The 21416-nt window shown below is 32.5% G+C and overlaps 1 protein-coding gene across 1 annotated transcript; it reads right to left on the bottom strand.

Annotated features, from left to right (window-relative positions):
• Positions 1-6746: 6746 nt before the first annotated feature.
• On the bottom strand, positions 6747-21183 carry LOC144847825 (uncharacterized). The gene is made up of 13 exons (XM_078704356.1): positions 20835-21183; positions 20226-20317; positions 17508-17682; positions 12279-13306; positions 11823-11985; positions 11214-11389; positions 10584-10818; positions 10065-10319; positions 9607-9765; positions 8184-8423; positions 7884-8070; positions 7523-7713; positions 6747-7411 (listed from the first exon to the last, which is right to left on the bottom strand). Exons 1-13 carry the CDS (start codon positions 21088-21090, stop codon positions 7308-7310), a joined length of 3261 nt encoding a protein of 1086 aa, XP_078560482.1. The 5' UTR covers positions 21091-21183; the 3' UTR covers positions 6747-7307.
• Between the last annotated feature and the right edge of the window lie 233 nt (positions 21184-21416).

Below are 21416 nucleotides of genomic sequence, written 5' to 3'. Positions count from 1 at the left end.
TCTCTGTGGTATGAACATATTTTTTCACTTTTATTGAAAATAATATAAATACTAACTAGATTTGAACTCGTCACTACGGACGAGTTAGGTTATCCGCAGCGCAAACGCCACGTGCACGTCATACGTTAGAATATTATTGCGCACAGTATAACGATTATGCCATTGAAAAAATGTTAGTGCGCTCTCTATTTTATTTTCACGTCTAAGTATATACAGTATACACTATATACTGTTTACGTACTACATACAGTGAAGAATAGGTGAAAATAAGTGGCCAAAGTTATTGACGCTTTTGGACATGATGACGTCATCACAATTTTGAAAACGGTATATCATGCGAAAGATAATTGATTGGCCTAGACAATATAAAAAAATGGGGGAAAATGGAATACGGATAAGTGGAGATGCGCTCTATTAAATGTGATGAACTATGACGAAAGAGACAAAAATCCGCTATTTTATATTCGAGTGGCCATACGATGACGTCACTATGTCCAGTTAGCCATATCGATGCATGATTCTATATCTACAACTCATCAACTTCCATAATATGTAATACAAAATAAACTTCATCATGTAGTTTAGAATCTATGACTGTTTAAAAAAAGGCATAATTTTGACGAATTTTTGAACTTTTTTATCAAAAACGCACGCAAATTATCCAATTCCACGTGCTCGTATGACGTAATTTTAAGTCGAAATTGTTTAAAAGTTGGTAAAATTACTAGAAAAGGCTGAAAAAACATAAATCACGCGAAAAAATTATATTTTTGCGCTACATGCGCACGCGCGCGTAAAATTATTGCGCGTGCGTGGGAATTTTTGAAATGCTCAAAATGACGCGTAGAAAGTTGATTAGAAGTTGATTTTTCGTATTATGAAATTTTAAACGCGCGTGCGCGCGTAACTTTCTGTGAAACATGCCATTTTTAATCCATAGAAAGTTTGCCCTTGATATGACTTAAATGTTCACCAAGTGTCATTACAAAATGACTTTTGGTTTTCAGTCTATGTTAAATACGCAAAATTCATAAAATCGCGCGTAGCTTACGCTGCGCGACTCTAAAGTAAAAAAACGAACTGTCCTGCACTTCTACAGATAGAGGTAAATCTTCTGACAAAGTTATACGATGTAATGTTGATCAGAATTTGAGATACACGTGACACAAAATTCTGGGAAAGAAAGAAGAATAACATAGAAAACTAGATTTGAACTCGTCACTTTGACGAGTTCGGGTTATCCACGCAAACGCAACATGCACATACTTAACTATATGAACCTCGACAATTAATATGCCATCCTATGACATGAAATAAATATGTTTACAGTGCTGAATTGTACCTATTATGTAGCATACACCATATTACAGTATTTTACAGAATAAACTGTATATGTTATATACAGTGTAGCATAGACAAAATTACGAGACCCATCTTTTAAATCCAATTTTTAACACGATGACGTCATCAAATTGACATATAAAGATAACAATTTTAGAAGATAATTATCTAAAAATTTACATTAAAACAAATTTGAAGAATTTTGGGCACGTAAAAGTGAGATGCGCTCTCGTTTAAACGCAATGAACTTTTACGCAAGAGATGAAAATATGACTTTTTGAATTCAACTGGCCATATGATGACGCCACAACATCTGATTGGCAAAATATTCACATCAATTCGTATCTACAATCCAATAGCTTCCAGAAAACGTTTTAATCATGATTATCACTTTTTATTCTGACGAGCTATAACAGATTGAAATTTACTGTAAAGATGAAAATAAGTGACCCACGTTATTTACGTTTTTAGACATGATGACGTCATAAAAATTAAAATATTTTTAATTCATGCGAAAGATAGTTGATTAACGTAGACAATATTAAAATTTCGGAGGAAATGGAATACGTATAACCTAGAAGCGCTTTGTTGAATTTGATGAGCAATAACGAAAGAGTAAAAAATCCTATATTTTACATTCGTGTGGCCATACGATGACGTCATAACATCCGAGTGGTAAAGGTTCTGCATGAATTCATATCTACAACATATCTGCTTACATATTAAATTTAAAAAATTGGGGGTCGTGGATGATCCTGAGGAGCTATAATAGATTAAAAATAGGCTTAATTTTGACAATTTGTTGTCACTTTTGCAACTAAAACGCGCGCAAATGGTCTAAATCAACGTGTTCGTATGACGTCATTTTAATTTGAAATGATGTAAATCTTTTTTAAAATGACTAAGAAAGGCTGTAAAATCATAATTCAAGAAAAAAACACATGATTTTCATGCTCCGTGCGCACCTTACGCGTAATTTTTTTCGCGCGCGTGGGAATTTTTGACATGTTTAAAATGTCATGATCAGCGTAGAAAGTTGATTAGAAATTAATTTTGCGCATTTTTAAATTTTAAATGCGCGTGCGCGCGTAACTTCTTGTGAAACATGTCATTTTTAATCCATAGAAAGTTTGCCCTTGATATGACTTAAATTTTCACCAAGTGTCAATACAAAATGACTTTTGGTTTATAATCTATGACCAAACATTGAAATTCATAAAATCGCGCGTAACTTACGCTACGCGACTCTAACGTCTTATAACGAAGTTTCCTGCACATCTACAGCTACAGATCAATCTTATGACAAAGTTATACAATCTTATGTTGACAAGGGTGAGAGATATGCGTGCAACAAAATTCCGGGAAAGAAAGAAGAACAAAGATGATGAAAAAAAAGATATTTACAATCACATGGGTTATCCTGCAACTAAGTTGCGGATAACCAAAAAAAAAAAAAAAAAGATCCTGACAATAACAAGGGGTTATCCGCCAAGTGCGGATAACCAATAACATACCTTGTCTCAGTTCCCCCACGATTCAAGGTTCTATTTTGTTATATTGACTGCTATCGTCTTACAAATGTTGACAGTATTGCCCTATTATAGCAAGCTTTTCAGTTTAACGGTAAGAGAGCAATGAAAACCAGGGAAATTTTTGAAAAATGACCAAATTTCGACCCTTTTATTTTTCGATATAACTGGTTACTATGACTCTATAAGATGACGGTAACGCTATATATGTGCATATATGGCAATAATATTGCATAATAATATATTTTTAAAAAGTCGATATTTTGGCCATTTTTGAAAAATTTCCTGTACTATAGTACAGGGAAATTTTCGAAAAATGAACAAATTTCGACCCTTTTATTTTTCGACATAACTGGTTACTATGACTCTATAAGATGACGGTAACGCTATATATGTGCATATATGGCAATAATATTGCATAATAATTGATTTTTAAAAAGTCGATATTTTGGCCATTTTTGAAAAAATCCCTGTACTCTAGTACAGGGAAATTTTCGAAAAATGACCAAATTTCGACCCTTTTATTTTTCGACATAACTAGTTACTATAACTCTATAAGATAATGGTAACGCTATATATGTGCATATATGGCAATAATATTGCATAATAATAGATTTTTAAAAAGTCGATATTTTGGCCATTTTTGAAAAAATCCCTGTACTATAGTACAGGGAAATTTTCGAAAAATGAACAAATTTCGACCCTTTTATTTTTCGACATAACTGGTTACTATGACTCTATAAGATGACGGTAACGCTATATATGTGCATATATGGCAATAATATTGCATAATAATTGATTTTTAAAAAGTCGATATTTTGGCCATTTTTGAAAAAATCCCTGTACTATAGTACAGGGAAATTTTCGAAAAATGAACAAATTTCGACCCTTTTATTTTTCGACATAACTGGTTACTATGACTCTATAAGATGACGGTAACGCTATATATGTGCATATATGGCAATAATATTGCATAATAATTGATTTTTAAAAAGTCGATATTTTGGCCATTTTTGAAAAAATCCCTGTACTATAGTACAGGGAAATTTTCGAAAAATGACCAAATTTCGACCCTTTTATTTTTCGACATAACTAGTTACTATAACTCTATAAGATAATGGTAACGCTATATATGTGCATATATGGCAATAATATTGCATAATAAATGATTTTTAAAAAGTCGATATTTTGGCCATTTTTGAAAAAATCCCTGTACTATAGTACAGGGAAATTTTCGAAAAATGACCAAATTTTGACCCTTTTATTTTTCGACATAACTAGTTACTATAACTCTATAAGATGATGATAACGCTATATATGTGCATATATGGCAATAATATTGCATAATAATTGATTTTTAAAAAGTCGATATTTTGGCCATTTTTGAAAAAATCCCTGTACTATATAGTACAGGGAAATTTTCGAAAAATGACCAAATTTCGACCCTTTTATTTTTCGACATAACTAGTTACTATAACTCTATAAGATAATGGTAACGCTATATATGTGCATATATGGCAATAATATTGCATAATAATTGATTTTTAAAAAGTCGATATTTTGGCCATTTTTGAAAAAAATCCCTGTACTATAGTACAGGGAAATTTTCGAAAAATGAACAAATTTCGACCCTTTTATTTTTCGATATAACTGGTTACTATGACTCTATAAGATGACGGTAACGCTATATATGTGCATATATGGCAATAATATTGCATAATAATTGATTTTTAAAAAGTCGATATTTTGGCCATTTTTGAAAAAAATCCCTGTACTATAGTACAGGGAAATTTTCGAAAAATGACCAAATGTCGACCCTTTTATTTTTCGCCATAACTGGTTACTATAACTCTATAAGATGATGATAACGCTATATATGTGCATATATGGCAATAATATTGTATAATAATAGATTTTTAAAAAGTCGATATTTTGGCCATTTTTGAAAAAATCCCTGTACTATAGCACATGGAAATTTTCGAAAAATGACCAAATTTCGACCCTTTTATTTTTCGACATAACTGGTTACTATAACTCTATAAGATGATGGTAACGCTATATATGTGCATATATGGCAATAATGTTGCATAATAATTGATTTTTAAAAAGTCGATATTTTGGCCATTTTTGAAAAAATCCCTGTACTATAGTACAAGGAAATTTTCGAAAAATGACCAAATTTCGACCTTTTTATTTTTCGACATAACTGGTTACTATAACTCTATAAGATGATGGTAACGCTATATATGTGCATATATGGCAATAATGTTGCATAATAATTGATTTTTAAAAAGTCGATATTTTGGCCATTTTTGAAAAAATCCCTGTACTATAGTACAGGGAAATTTTCGAAAAATGACCAAATTTCGACCCTTTTATTTTTCGACATAACTGGTTACTATAACTCTATAAGATGATGATAACGCTATATATGTGCATATATGGCAATAATATTGTATAATAATAGATTTTTAAAAAGTCGATATTTTGGCCATTTTTGAAAAAATCCCTGTACTATAGCACATGGAAATTTTCGAAAAATTACCAAATTTCGACCCTTTTATTTTTCGACATAACTGGTTACTATAACTCTATAAGATGATGGTAACGCTATATATGTGCATATATGGCAATAATGTTGCATAATAATTGATTTTTAAAAGTCGATATTTTGGCCATTTTTGAAAAAATCCCTGTACTATAGTACAGGGAAATTTTCGGAAAATGACCAAATTTCGACCCTTTTATTTTTCGACATAACTGGTTACTCTAAATCTATAAGATGATGATAACGCTATATGTGTGCATATATGGCAATAATATTGCATATTAATTGATTTTTAAAAAGTCGATAATTTGGCCATTTTTGAAAAAGTTTCGATTTCGTTACTATATCAGAAATTGGCATGCGCAGATGCAGTGACGCACATAATGTATTCTGCGCATGTTACGTCAATATTATACATATTTTAAAATGTCAACAATCTTTAAGACAAAACCCAATTTAAAACAAATATATTAAATACCGTAATAAGCGATATTAAGAAATTATAATATACAACAAGAAAAACAGCAAACAACATAGGAGATAACATATTAATGTATAGCACACATTAAATTCTGAATTGGTTGAAAGTAGTTATTAAACAAATTTAAATGATTTACTTCTTTGCTACAAATGAATTCCTTCAATAGGATTTTTAAAATCTACTTTCTACAAAGTGACAGATGTATTTTAGTATAAAAAGAACAGTTATAGAATACAAATTGAACAAAATGACAATTCAACAGCAACAAACATTGGCTCACTATCAAACTAGCTTAACAAAAAATATGATGTGCCCAAATATGGTAGTGATATTCCCAGATATGGTAATGATATGACATCATCATGTCCATATATGAACACATCGCATGTTTTTGTCACATAAAGTTTGATAGTGTAGACAGAGCTTTATACCAATTTCACATCACCTATAAAAAAAAAATAGTATACATTTACATTTCTGATGTACAAGAAACACACCATGTGACAACAAACATTGACAATAAATTTGTACAGTATATACTTACAATGGAATGAGAGAGTAGTCAAACTTGCTATATAAAGTATATTTTGAAACAATTTGACATACTTGATTTTGCTGATGCAAATCCATAAGAATTAACACAATGTAATTTACACAATGTAATTTAAAATTCAACAATAACCAAGACCAACCCCCACCCCCTCCCATTATTAACCCCACCCCCTCCCATTAATAACCCCACCCCTCCCATTAATAACCCCACCCCCTCCCATTAATAACCCCACCCCCTCCCATTAATAACGCCCCACCCCCTCCCATTAATAACCTCCCTCCCATTAATAACCTCCCTTCCATTATTAACGGTTAATGAAAGTTATCTACACAAAACTATTTAATTCAATATAAAATTAATTCAGTATTTACAAAATTGATGACTTATTAAATTGCTGTTAAATTTCTTGTTGGATTCAATTAATTAACATCCTTAAATTTGGCACTACGTTTCCCTCTGAAATTACCCGATTTATTTTCACACACCGTTAATTTTTGTGATTATCTAAAGTTAAGGAATTATCAAGCAGCATTTTTTGAAAATTCTCATGTGTGTTTCCCCATATGTACTAGATATTTGAGACATTGTTGAAAAATGTAACCATGATGTGCTTTGTCTCATGCCAGAAATTGATCAATGACATAATTAGAAATCCGAGTACAGTAGTTTGTGTACAACTTCTGATGACCACCAAGGCAGCCAATATCAATAAAAAGTCCATTGAAAACATAATGGCAGAGGGCCTCAAGTTAGTCTATTTTGGCAGCTATCAGAAGGTCACTAGCAGCAAGTCCATGCCAGCTTACAAAAGGTCTCGAACCCAACACAGCTAACATGACCACGATAGCTAATCAGTTAAGCCCAGACAAGTATGACCTTTTTGAAGCTGACAAATACCCCTCGGTTCGGCCTACACTTGAAGAACCTTTCTCCGTTGTAGATGCCATCATGGCGTCCTTCTGCAATTGAAGAAAAAAAGGGTCTTACTTAAAGATGTATTGTCCCCAAAAACAAATATTTAGAATAAATTTTCTATTTAAGCACGATAGTACAAATTCAAATTATCTTACCATCCGTATCTAGTTCAACACCCAGGTAGGAGTCATGGCGTCCTGGTAGCTGACCAATGTATTTGACCATACCTTGACTGACCCGGCCATTTGGACGTGAAAATTTGACCTTCATACCAACTTCAATGTCACGCGGTGTTCTTGGAGCAAACGGTCTTAATGGTAACACGTAACCTTTCGTAATTTGGTCACTTAAAAAATAAAATTGATTTTTAAGATTTCTATTATATTCGTACATGTAGCAATTAGTAACTTTATCAGTAACTATAACCATAAATAAATGATTCCTGATTCACAGTTGCACAAATTTTTAAAATTGTAACAAATTGATTTGATTTTTGCCGGTTATAAATTCGCCTACCTGATAGTTCCTTTGTTGTGTTGCGTTGCTACAGCACGAGGGCTGACGCTACGAAATCCGGGTGGAGATGGGCTACGTGGCGGAGAGACACTACGTAGGCGGTTACTACGTGTGTGATGTGCACCGCTTAGGTCAGTAGTATTATATGCGTTATGCTGAAGGGTATGATGTGGAACAGTTACCATGTCTAAAAACAAAAATATTTCAAATATAGCAATTTTATACTTTGTATATCCTTATTAGGCATTTTGGCAATAAAACAATACTTCATACAATTTCAAGTATATTAAGATGTCTTACCCCCTCTGCTTTGCTTATTTCTCGCTGTTCTATCAAATGATCTTGACCTAAGCCTAGGATCAGTATAAGCTTTGTAATCTCTATAAGCATCTCCCAAGAATGAGGATGTTGAGCTATCACTGCTGAGGTTGCGTCGGTGATGTTTTACCGTTATGTGGCCCTTATTCGGCTCAAACATACCGGCCACCGAAGTCGAGTCGGACGTACTAACATCATCTGCATCATGAGTTTTTCTCGTTTCTAAAGGTGGAAAAAAATGAATGTGGTTGTTATGGAATGACTAGAGGGCGTACCATACATTATACTTATCTATTTTCATATTAATTATAATCAGATCACAAAGAACATTGTAATTTCAGACCTTTATTTACCAGAATATTGGCATATTTTTTTAAATAATCATCATAATTTTTGACAATATAATATATAACAGATACAAAAGGCTCATAATATGACAGAATATACAACATACATAGTGCATCCATTAGATACATTTCAACATTAACAAATAACATTTAAATTGTTAAGATATGCATTCTCACTCCTGAGGACGATCAAAGCATATTGATGGAAACGTCTTTTCAGAACTAAATAGTTGTGGTGTACACCGCAAACTGTATATCAACGATTTGCATGTTGAAACTATGAGATCCAGTTGCAAAAATAAGCATTGTCTCTATATAATTGTTGTTAACAGATACATCACATGTATAAAAATATGGATTTATGGAACATATATTAAATAAGAGATACTGAACTATAGCATTGAAGAAATCAATATTTCTCCATGATTATAGCATATAAGTATGCAAATAGATTATCTATGTTGATAGTTTATATGTAGCCTGGCATCAATTTATTGTCATTGATCCAATATCATTCATAATGATATCATTTAGTATAAAAGCAATCCTCTCTCTCCATTCATTCAGGGGTTGTACTTTGTACTATGATATCAGAGTTGATGTCAATACAGAATGTTATTAAAGCTAAAAGCAATCAGCATTATGAGCGGTAAAATCAGTAAAGGCCACACCTACGGTACGTTAGACGGATACCATTAGTATGATTTAATGCATAAAATCATACATTTTTCAGTATGCTTCTATCTAAGACTAATATAGTACATAATTTAATATTTGAATGCTATAGCAAATATATCGAATTAAATTCAATTGTCCTTTTTTGAAACAAACAAATGTAGATAATGCATATATAGGAAACATGACATTTTCAAAATTTATTAAAAATTGTTTTTTTTAACGCTAAATTCTTACAATTTCATTTACATACTCTTTTTAAGCTACTTATAGCCATATGCATAATTTGTGTACATCATGATTTATTTGTGCCTACAACACATACTGTATGTTACTAGTCACTTTAACAAAGCAATACGCAACAACCAGCCTATGTAGCTTACCTCTATGTCGGCTGCGGGACGAGCGAGTGTTTTCCTGCGGTGATGTTTCTGTAAGGAAGTGATCACCAAGGCCTGTGTTTGTCTGCCAGCCTGCGGTCAAGATGGCCGTCGAGTCGCTCATATCCGAACCAGGTGATAAGTGTTTTTCATCAAATGCATCTGAAAGTTTAGTTTTTAATTAAATATTTACTAAGATAATAAATACAGCATATATATAGTTAATGTTAAAGAAATAATTTATTAAATAAAAAAATAATCATACTCATCTAAAAGTAAGTAACTTGTCAATTACAGGATGGATCAACTGTACCATACTTATAGATTAAGTCCCATTTGAGGTTTGGAGAGTAAAGTAGAAACAGTCATGGGTTACAACCCTTGCACTAGGTCAGGATTGAACCCTGGACCTTAGGATCAGAAAGAAATTCAACCACCAAGCTACAGCTTCACTAGCTTACCAAGCCAAGCATATTGAGGTGACTTTGGCGATTTCCCCGTTAACTCTGCCGTTGAAAACTTTGAGGGCAGTAGTTGGGAACCAAGGCCGCGCCCTTCTCCTGCAGACTGATTCCGAAATCCATTAGCATTATAATCGGCATCTTTTATAAGTGGTTGAATGGCTTGTTCAGCTGCTACGTTGTTGACCTTCGCCTGTGCGACCTTTAAATCGTCTAATAACTTTTGACGTTCATATTCTTCTACCTTGCTCTGGTCTAGAATTTCACAATATGTTTGATATTACTTTATAGCAAAAAAAGTCTTACAAAACACCATAACAATAAAAATGAAAAAGTTTTAAAAATTTTCGGGAGCTAATGTACGCACACAACTATTGAGTCCAACGGTCAATTTTGCATTTCTCAGCATGTACAGAATGACTTTTCGACTTGACAGCTTCATAGTCATGAAAGGCTCTGAGCATGTTTGCAAGAAACATCAAACTACTATAAGCAATTCTATATCTATAGTATACTTACTTGATTTTGAATTACTGGATGGCTTCTTCTTTTTCCTGTCTTGTTTTAAGTGCAGTTTTAAATTTTCATAATTTCTCTCTAAATCTAAATAGTCTTCCCGCAACCTTATGTTTTCTTCTTCTAATTTGTGGTTGGTTTCTCGGAGGACTCGCGTGTCACTGCGTAATCTACCAACTTCATCCTCGAACACTCGGTTATGTCCACGATGTCGTTTGTATTCTTTCAATTCTGTAACCTTTGAACAATGTATTTTTACCAATATTATAAACAAATGTTTAAGACACAGAAATCAGTAAAACATTTCCTTAGAGTTTCAAACTAGTTTGACAAAAAGTGTGATGTGCCCAAATATGGTAGTGATATGACACCATCATGTCCATATATGGGCACATCACATTATTTTGTCACATAAAGTTTGAGAGCTTTATATTCTGAGAATATTGTTTTTAGAGTTGATGAATTCTACAGTGGCTGTATTTATCAATAATCACTATATAATAACATTATTTCACTTAAGTCAATACAAATTTAAGGATTTCCCTTAAGTGGTATTTACAGAGATAGAAACATTTTAAGTGTTTTCCTTAGCCCAAGTTTGATTGCTAAATATGGCCAGAGATCTTCACTTACTGCCCGTTTAAGTTTCTCATTCTCAGCTGTAAGGTCTTCTGCTCCCAGAGCGTTCACCATTTTCAGGCTGGCATTTTCTTCTTTGTATTTTTCAAGTTCTTTGTCAGCCTCTTGGAGCTGTGTCTCGGCACATTCATTAGCCTCTTGCAAATCGCTCAATTGGCTCTCTAAATCAGCTGGAAAAATGATAATAAAAACTGAAATGTACAGTTACCAGATCCAGCATAGAGCATCCTACAGTAATTAAGTTATAGACATCAAGATATTTTATCAAGCTCTGTCTACACTATCAAACTACTGTAGTTTGACAAAAAAAAAGTGTGATGCGCTCAAATATGGTAGTGATACGACATCATTGAGTCCATATATACAGTTACCAGATCCAGCATAGAGCATCCTACAGTAATTAAGTTATAGACATCAAGATATTTTATCAAGCTCTGTCTACACTATCAAACTACTGTAGTTTGACAACAAAAAAAGTGTGATGCGCTCAAATATGGTAGTGATACGACATCATTGAGTCCATATATAGGCACATCACATTTTGTTGTCACATAAAGTTTGATAGTGTAGAAAGAGCTTTAAAGAGAAGAGAAGAAAGCCTACCAATTCGTTTCCGCAGAACCTTAGGATGATCTGGATTAAACTCAAGTGAATGCGGTGAACCCGCTTCAGGCACTGATTTCTGGGATAGTTCTTGGCGCAATCGTAACACTTCTGTAGTTAAAGTTTCTTTGTCACGTAAAAGGTTATCTAGTTCTTTCTCATTCTAAAATTAATAATAATAACATGACAAAAAGTTTAAAAAGCATTATAAACACACATTTATTTTATGATTGAAAAACATCACCTCATTAAGCTCTGTCTACACTATCAAACTTTATGTGTCAAAAAAATGTGATGTGCCAATATATACAGTATGGACATGATGATGTCATATCACTACCATATTTGGGCACATCACACTTTTTTTGTCAAACTAGTTTGATAGTGTGACAGAGCTTTAGAGCTTGCAATTTTTTAAAACTTTGGTTTCTTACTTATCATTTCACACTGACTTACATTTTGTTTCGATGCTCTGACAACTTCTTCCCTTTCTCCTAAAAGTGTTTCATTCGTTTTCTGAACATCTTGTAAATCATCTTCAAGAACCTTTATATGACGTTCTTTCTCTTTCAGCAACGAATTCAAAGATTCAACTTTGACCTCCAACTCTTTCAGTTTACTCTCATCGATTTTATAACTGTCAGCTTCGTACCCTCCGTTTGTCGCAACTAATGATGTACGACTTCCGTTTCGCGAGGAATTACGACTTGATGAGACATGGTTTTGGACCGATGGCGGTTTTAACGGCTGCCCTGATTGTTTTTGAGTACTTTCACGGGTAAAGTTTTCAGCTAAATAGTCTTTGTAGTTACTTGGATCAGGCAAACTAATTGGCCGTGTTCTTGAATATTGTAGTTTATCATCTCGACGCGTACGGATTACCTCAGAGTGACTATCCCCGCCACCAAAACGATTATATTCTCGTGGCTTTACTGAAAAGTCTAAATCTAAAGAAGTATGTTGATTTACGCTGTGTGTGCTCGATGGAATTGAGTTCATTGACCCCATTTCTGACACGCCATCCCGTGGCGTAAGCGTTCCTTGACTACTACCATCATTTTTATAACTCCCTCTACCAGCAGTCCTAAAAATTTCAGACAGTTCATGATCGCTAGTAGTACTTGGATAAATTCCTGTCGTGCCCGTCGAAAGAGCAGCGCCCCCGTTTCGTGAGGTACTATGAACACTACGTTTACTTCCACGCGAGTCGTTGCTACGTTGGCTAGTATATGACCCATGTTCCGAAGCAACATCCTGGTCTCTAAGGCCTGATAATTCGCCATTCACTAATGGATTTGGTCTGGCCATTTGAACGTCTCCATTTCTCTTTGCATCTAGTATGTCTGAAATATCTTTTGTGACCTTTGACCTAACCGGATCACCATTCAAAGGCAATTCTCCGCCCTCAACTGACAGATCAGCAAATTCATTTGTAAATGTGTCTCCGTTCATTGTATTAGTTAATCTCTTGATTGAATCAGCTTCTATTGGAACAAAAAGAAAATGAGAATCAAATAAATTAATTGAATTAACCAATTTAGTGAATGAACCAGTCTAGATTGTAGATGGCTCTTCGGCTTTTGGTCTTGAATCTAGATTAAATGAAAATTAAAACACCCACTGATAACACAATAATCTAGAGACTGAGGATAGATAAATACATACAAATAAATAATAAATATAAATTACATCTAAAATATAAAATTTTTTACTGTAGATATTAGCATACAGTAATACTGTACAGCTCGCTGTATACGAAATAATGAATAAGGCTACAGGAGGAATAGACACTAAAATTAGTAGCACAAACAGGCTTAATAAAAATGGCAATAACTAGGATTTAATACATAACATTTCACAAAATATTACTACCAACCAGCAACCTTGAAATTCATAATTGTTTACACTTGAATGAGACCATCACTATGGTAACAACAGCCTGTTAATAAATTGCAATCTATAATAGATGCCGATACCGCCTGTACAGTACAATCACAAAAGATATTCTGCCTAAAGTGTGTAACGATCGTGTGGTTGAATAATGTACTAAAAACTATTCTACACCATACTGTACTGTACTTTATAATATTGTATTAATTAAAATATATTATGGCAAATTATGTTCCCGGTTAATTTGGTGGTTGATATATAAAGAATAACTATACTAGTACAATTTAAATCACAAAAGATATTCTAAATAAAGTGTGTAACGATCGTGTGGTTGAATAATGTACTAAAAACTATTCTGCACCATACTGTACTTTATAATATTGTATTAATTAATTAAAATATATTATGGCAAATTATGTTCCGGTTAATTTGGTGGTTGAGCATATACTATATAATAATGAATAATATACTAAAAACTATTCTGCACCATATGGTACTGTACTTTATATAAATACTGTACTAATTAATTAAGGTGGTTAATTTACTAATTTGGTGGTTGAGTATTTTTGTAAAGAATAATTACAGACTCATAGTGATATTTATACAGCAATATGACTAAAATTATATTAATTCAACTTCTATACTTTAAAAATCGTGCATTTTATAAATCCTGTATTTATGTTTACTTTAGACCTTATTCTGGCAAAAACTCAAATTGGCATTTTTGTAACCTTCGGCATCTGACGACCTAAATTTCGATTCACAACAGGAGGGATGTTTTCTTTCTTATCATGATCAAAATAATATTCGAATACTAAATGGACTAATCGTTGTTTCACAGCAATACTATAGTATGTATTACTGTACCAAGTTTATAATGTTTAATCAGTACCATTAAAAAGGTTATTTCTAAAGCTCTTTCTACACTATCAAACTTTATGTGACAACAAATGTGATGTGCCCATATATTAAAATGATGATGTCATATCACTACCATATTAAGGCATATCACTACCATATTTGAGCACATCACTACCATATTTGGGCACATCACACTTTTTTTCTCAAACTGGTTTGATAGTGTATTTTGATAACTTTATTGAATGAGTCACATTCTCAATTCAACATTAACCAGAGCATTTTTTAAATTTCCTGTGGAATTTCCATGCATTAATCATTATTAAATTTCTTGGCTTCAATAAAAACCAGTCCTTCAATTGAAACAGCCATTTTAGAACTTTCATAAGTATTTACCTAAAATCAATTTTGGGCCTTCTAATTACAAAATCGTTATACAATAATTTACATTAGAAATTAGCATTAGCAAATTCAATGAATGGATATTAGATGTGTTGTATACTGTAAAAATAAAAGTATTAAAGTAGTATACAGTTGTCTAGGAGGTTAACATGTTTTTTAAAAGTATTAAAGTAGTAAACAGAGTCTAGGAGGTTAACATGTTTTTTAAAAGTATTAAAGTAGTAAACAGAGTCTAGGAGGTTAACATGTTTTTTAAAAGTATTAAAGTAGTATACAGTAGTCTAGGAGGTTAACATGTTTTTTAAAAGTATTAAAGTAGTATACAGTAGTCTAGGAGGTTAACATGTTTTTTAAAAGTATTAAAGTAGTATACAGTAGTCTAGGAGGTTAACATGTTTTTTAAAAGTATTAAAGTAGTATACAGTAGTCTAGGAGGTTAACATGTTTTTTAAAAGTATTAAAGTAGTATACAGTATTCTAGGAGGTTAACATGTTTTTTAAAAGTATTAAAGTAGTATACAGTAGTCTAGGAGGTTAACATGTTTTTTAAAAGTATTAAAGTAGTATACAGTAGTCTAGGAGGTTAACATGTTTTTAAAGAATGTATTGCCGTTAAAATAAAAGATTTTAATGAGTGGAAAAGATGGTGTTCATACCAAGTCTGCACAGCAAAACTAACACACAGTACACTCCTGATACTACATTTAAAACATGACATTCTCACTATGTGTTCTGTCAACTTTGTTTCATTATTTGCTATTATTTAATGAATCTTCTGGAATATCCAACTCTAAAAATAACATTATTTATACTGTATGTTGTACACTAACATAATACAATATTTTCTAACATGAATTGTTGAAAAAATATATTAAAAAACAATAAGAGACATCCATACCAAAAGTTGGTTCACTATGTAATTTATCTGCATATCAAAAACATATAATTTCCAGTCCTGAACACGATTCTGATTTTGATCATTCCATGTAGGCCTACAGAGCTACTGTAGCACTGTATACAGTACATACTACTGTATCCTAGCTTCTAATGTTTAGTAATGTCAGTTCAAGTGGCCTGAAGTTCATATATTGAGTAGGCCTACATAACAAACACCCTTATCATTTTACTAATCTTTTGTTATTGATTAATTTTCTTTGTCAATTCTAACGGCGGTGTAAAGTCAAACATTGATTGGTCGACGATGTTTTAATGATGTGCATTGTTAGTTTTTGAAAAGAATAAAAGCTGACAGTTAGCTTAAGAATACTGTAAGGATGAAAGAGTAAATTTAACAGTTAACAGTTAACTCCTGAACAAATATTGTTCTACATTAATGACATCAGTAAATCTAGATACTGTTATTGCTTAGAATATCTCCATTTAATACCAGTATACTTATGTCTATGTAGAACACAAAAGTCAATAATTAATTTGTATTACAGTACTCTAGTACTGTATAGCTAGGTATATGAATATAAAATACAGTAAAACCACTAATAAAGCTCTGTCTACACTTACCAAACTAGTTTGAAAATAAAAGTGTGATGTGCCCAAATATGGTAGTGGTCATCATCATGTCCATATATGGGCACATCACATTTTTGTCACATAATGTTTGATAGTGTAGACAGAGCTTTAGAGGATACCTTTGGGACGCAACATAGTGTCCCCTTAATAGGGGTTGTGTAGTGTTTTCTCAATCGTTTTTAAGAAAGTATCCCCTTAATAGAGGTGTCACCTAAATAGGGGTCTCACAAAGAGGGTGTTTTACAGTACTACTATAGGGTTGCACACACTGTGGCGTGCACCATAGCAAATGGCAGTGTTGACGACCTGGTCTGTGTAGACTCTTCCATGACAAATCAACATTTAAAAAAAAATTATTTTCTTCATTCATTGATTCACAGAGTAAAATTATTATTCCATGATATCATTTTAACAAGCTTGTTGATCATTAGAATCAAGCTCACAAAATTATAATGACTACACTGTTAAAAAGGTATTATAATTCACATTTCACGCTGCAATGGATGCAAATAATAACACAAAGAAATTGTATGAACGTTGTAATGATCAAGACAAATCGATAAACATGCGTAGAACGAGCTTGAGATGTAAATGGACTGATAAATCATTGGATCAAATATTAAATAAGAGAATAACTAACTATCTAGTTAGTTATTCAACCTTTTCCAAACGATCTAATAATAATATACGCAGAGCATTACAAAATTAAAAATTGTGTTTGGCTACCGCAGTTTTGGATTGAAATAGTTACAGTTTTAATAATACAATTAATAAATTAAAAAAAAACATTAATGAAAATTTACAATACGCATTTGTGTCTTGCTTTTAAAACTCAAATATAACATATAATTACTAAAGCTCTGTCTACACTATCAAAAAAGTGTGATATGCCCAAATATGGTAGTTATATGACATCGTCATGTCCATATATGGGCACATCACATTTTTTTTATCACATAAAGTTTGATAGTGTAGACAAAGCTTAATAATAATATAAGAATAGCTTACTTGATTTGACAATAAGAGTTACATCTTGGGTGACGAGCTTGACGTTAAACAAGGACAGTTCATGTATGTCATCTCCTATTACGAGTTGACATGAGTGGTTGCCAACAGGTACTCCAACACGCTCAGATGCAAAGTGCACCTCTCTGGAATCCCATTTCAGGACAACTGGGTCTCCCTGTAAAAATACGAACAATGATACATTAAAAAAACAAACAATGTTGTTATTGTTATTCTACCTGGGAGGATTCTTAGGAATATGGAACAATGTACCTGTGGTGATGATACATTATAAGATTGGTTTGTCAATGATTTTTCTATTTTGTATTGTCAATATTTTTTTTAAGCTCTGTCTACACTATCAAACTAGTTTGACAAAAAAATGTGATGTGCACAAATATAGTACTGATATGCCCAAATATAGTAGTGATACGACATCATCATGTCTATATATGGGCACATCACATTTTTTTGTCAGATAAAGTTTGATGTGTAGACAGAGCTTTAGGGTGCACATTAGCTTAAAGATCTTGCTCCACACAGATCTTAAAATATGTATGTAAGTAAGTAAGAACCAATTGAATTGATGATAGCTAGCTTTCTTTTATGAATAATTTCAAACTTAACTTTACTCTACAGGTATTTTATTAGTGGGACTATTAATTGATTTTATTTAATAAATATTAAACATAGTGTAATAAATTATAATAAGTGTGACAATTAATTTCTTTCTCTAGTCAGGTAAGGAGAGTGCTATGCTAAAAAAACTCAACTATCCCTCCGACCCATCCTTTTTCAGTAATATTAAAATCAAACTAATTAAAAGCAGTTGAAACCAACGTAACACTTTTGAATTAAGTAACCATAGAAATATTTTTGTTTGTCAATCAATATATAATTTGATAAGATGCTAGTATTAACAACACGCATTAACTTCTTATCATTTTATACAAACCCACACAAGATACTAACACTGTACACAGTACGCGCTAAATATAAATAAAATATTACCAATCAATATTATTAATTCATAATACTTGTGTAATAATTATTGAACCAACGCTTTTATTTATAATTTTCATTCAATTAATAATTTGTATACATGTAACAGTACTATTAATTTAACACAGATAATAAAAAATGTATGTATAATATTTCTTTAAATAAAGAAATTTGATAGTACAGATTATTAAACTTGAAACTATATAAACAATAAACTATTGAACAGCCAAACACACACAACAAAATGGGGCTGTATATTAATATCAGGAGCATCTGTGATACCAACAATGATAAGAAAGAACTTATTGTTTGTATGTACTACCATAGTGGCTCTAAAGTATGGAACATCTGTACATGTTTTATACTGAAATTTCATCTATTTCTGCTAGGTATTTTTATTTATTTTTTATTATATTATATATGTGTTATTTATTTACATTAAGGATTCGTATATGAAAAAATTTGTTTTTGTATATTTTGAAATCCTTTCCTATCCATTTTAAACAATTTCTGAATAATTATGTACAAGGTTAGAATTGAATCATGATGGCTGTTTCTTTTATTGTGATTGAAACTAATTAGACCTTCTGGTTGCTGTATAAATCAGTGTAAATATGATACTAGCATCCGAATTAACCTCCGGTAATAATGGAGTTAAATTATTATATAAACATAAAGCAAAGATCTTCTCATTGTTTATCCATATCTCCATGACAATGGTCATTCCCATGACGATGATATACTTGATTTATGCTCTGTAGGTATTGTTTAAAAGACTCACCATCACCAATATTATAAATTGGCAATTGTCCAACTTCCTCAAACTCCAATTGTTCAAAACGCACAGTACATTAAAAAGGCAACAAAAAACCTACTGTATTCAATTGCAAAATTAATATATAAAATATATAAAGATACTAGGGGCCTGTTTCCATTCCTTATGTGTTGTGATTAACTCACTTCATTGGTAACATGAAGTATGTATATTACTGTAGATATTGCATTGCACTATGGATCATCATTTTATTTTAGCCATTATCATCTATTGCCGATTTATACTGTAATGCCAAACAATTATCTGTGTTTGACCTACGACCTTAAATGTACAGTACTGGGACCCACCCCAGCTTTTATTGTGAGCACCTGTGTAAATCTACATTAAGGGCCTTTCACACCCGCTCTGGGTCAGGTGCGGCAAATAAAAATCGCTTCTCAATGTTTTCAATGTTAATTACAAAGTCTGGCGCGAACCTGGAAGTTTCTCCCATCATAAGTGCATTCTTCTTTTTTAAACTCTCACTTTTGTTATTACTGTACATATTATGATTTATTTTAATGAGAATAAATTGAAGTTGAATTGGATTAGAATTGAACCAGAGCCAGACCGGAGCAGGTGTGAAAGACTCTTTAACGGTACTGTAGTTATTGATTAAGCTCTGTCTACACTATCAAACTTTATGTGACAAAAAAATGTAATGTGCCCATATATGGATATGATGATGTCATATCACTACCATATTTGGGTAAGATTATCAAACTGTTTACAATAAAAGCTAAACATGATACAGAACCATTTTAATACAGTCAGCTCTCCTTTGGGCTGGCCGAATATGTCTGGTTTTTTGGAAAATAGTTTTCTTATCATATTTGGACACATCACACTATTTTTTTAGTTTGATAGTGTAGACAGAGCTTTATAGCACACTATATGATTCTTACATTTCCATAGGATGTTAGAAGGTGAATCTGATCACCGCTCACTTGGATTGTTTTGTACCAACGGAATACAACATTTGCCATTCCTTTTTTTCCTATAAACATTAAAAACATTTTCATGATGAGTTTTTGAGCTATACAATGGAGGTAAAAAGAATTTAAAATGATTATTTAATAAACACAAAATCAATTTTAGACTACAGATAGTAGAACCCTATAAAAGGACACTTTCTTATTTCTTTAGCACTATGAGTATGACCAGCTCAGGGGACACGACTTTGGACTTGAAGACTGTGTCCCATCATAGGGTTCTTTCTACTGATGGTAGATTTGATGAACATTATAGTCACAGGAAAGGAAAATCCTTCAAATCGTAGCAGTAGTTCTAGCCTAGGCCTAGCTAGTAGTAGTCCACAAGTAGGCCTCCAATTCTATCACAGTATATACAATACATAGTTAGCAATCTTGCCTGTTTCTTTGTGGAGGAAAGACTGGAGTGTCAAACAAAATAAAACGTGCGTGGGCATAATAAAATAAATAATTATTTTAAAAAGAACTAAGATATGATAACATCACATACTTCTTGATATAGGCCTAGGCATAAATACCTACCATTTTCATCCCCTGTAGCGCCTCTACTGTAATAGAAATCTTCGGAATTAGGCCTACCCCCAAACTCCGAGGCCTTTGTTTTTGAGCTTGCAGTTTGCACGGGCCGTGCCATATCCTCTTCCAGCCCTTCCTCCTGTTGCTCGTCTTGCTCTGCTGTCAGGCCTGGATTCGAGGTCAAACGAGGGCACTCGACTAGATAATGCTCCTGTAGTCCCAATTCATTACCGACTTCTACTTTACACAATTCACACTTCATCTAGGCTTGGGAAATTAAAAAAAATAAATATGACATAAATTTACTGTCACCAAAGCAACACAAAACAAGTGGTGCGAAAATGTAAATGTCGCATCCGCGGCAAACCCCGACACACACACAAAACAAAAGTTCTAATAAACAACCCGCGCGTCGTCAAAATCGGCACCGCGGAGGCATTATTCGGGACAATAAACGTGTTCTTGGACATGTTCGATTTCTTCGAAGTTATAATTATGTCATTTTTTACCCTATTATGTCGTTGTTTTACCAAATTTAAACCTTCAAGATAATAATATAATTGTTCATGAAGTATTAAAAGGTATTTT

This window comes from Antedon bifida, chromosome 7 (genome assembly GCF_963402885.1).
Source record: "Antedon bifida chromosome 7, ecAntBifi1.1, whole genome shotgun sequence".
Taxonomy (NCBI): Eukaryota; Metazoa; Echinodermata; class Crinoidea; order Comatulida; family Antedonidae; genus Antedon; species Antedon bifida.
This window is presented reverse-complemented; position numbering and strand designations above follow the sequence as displayed.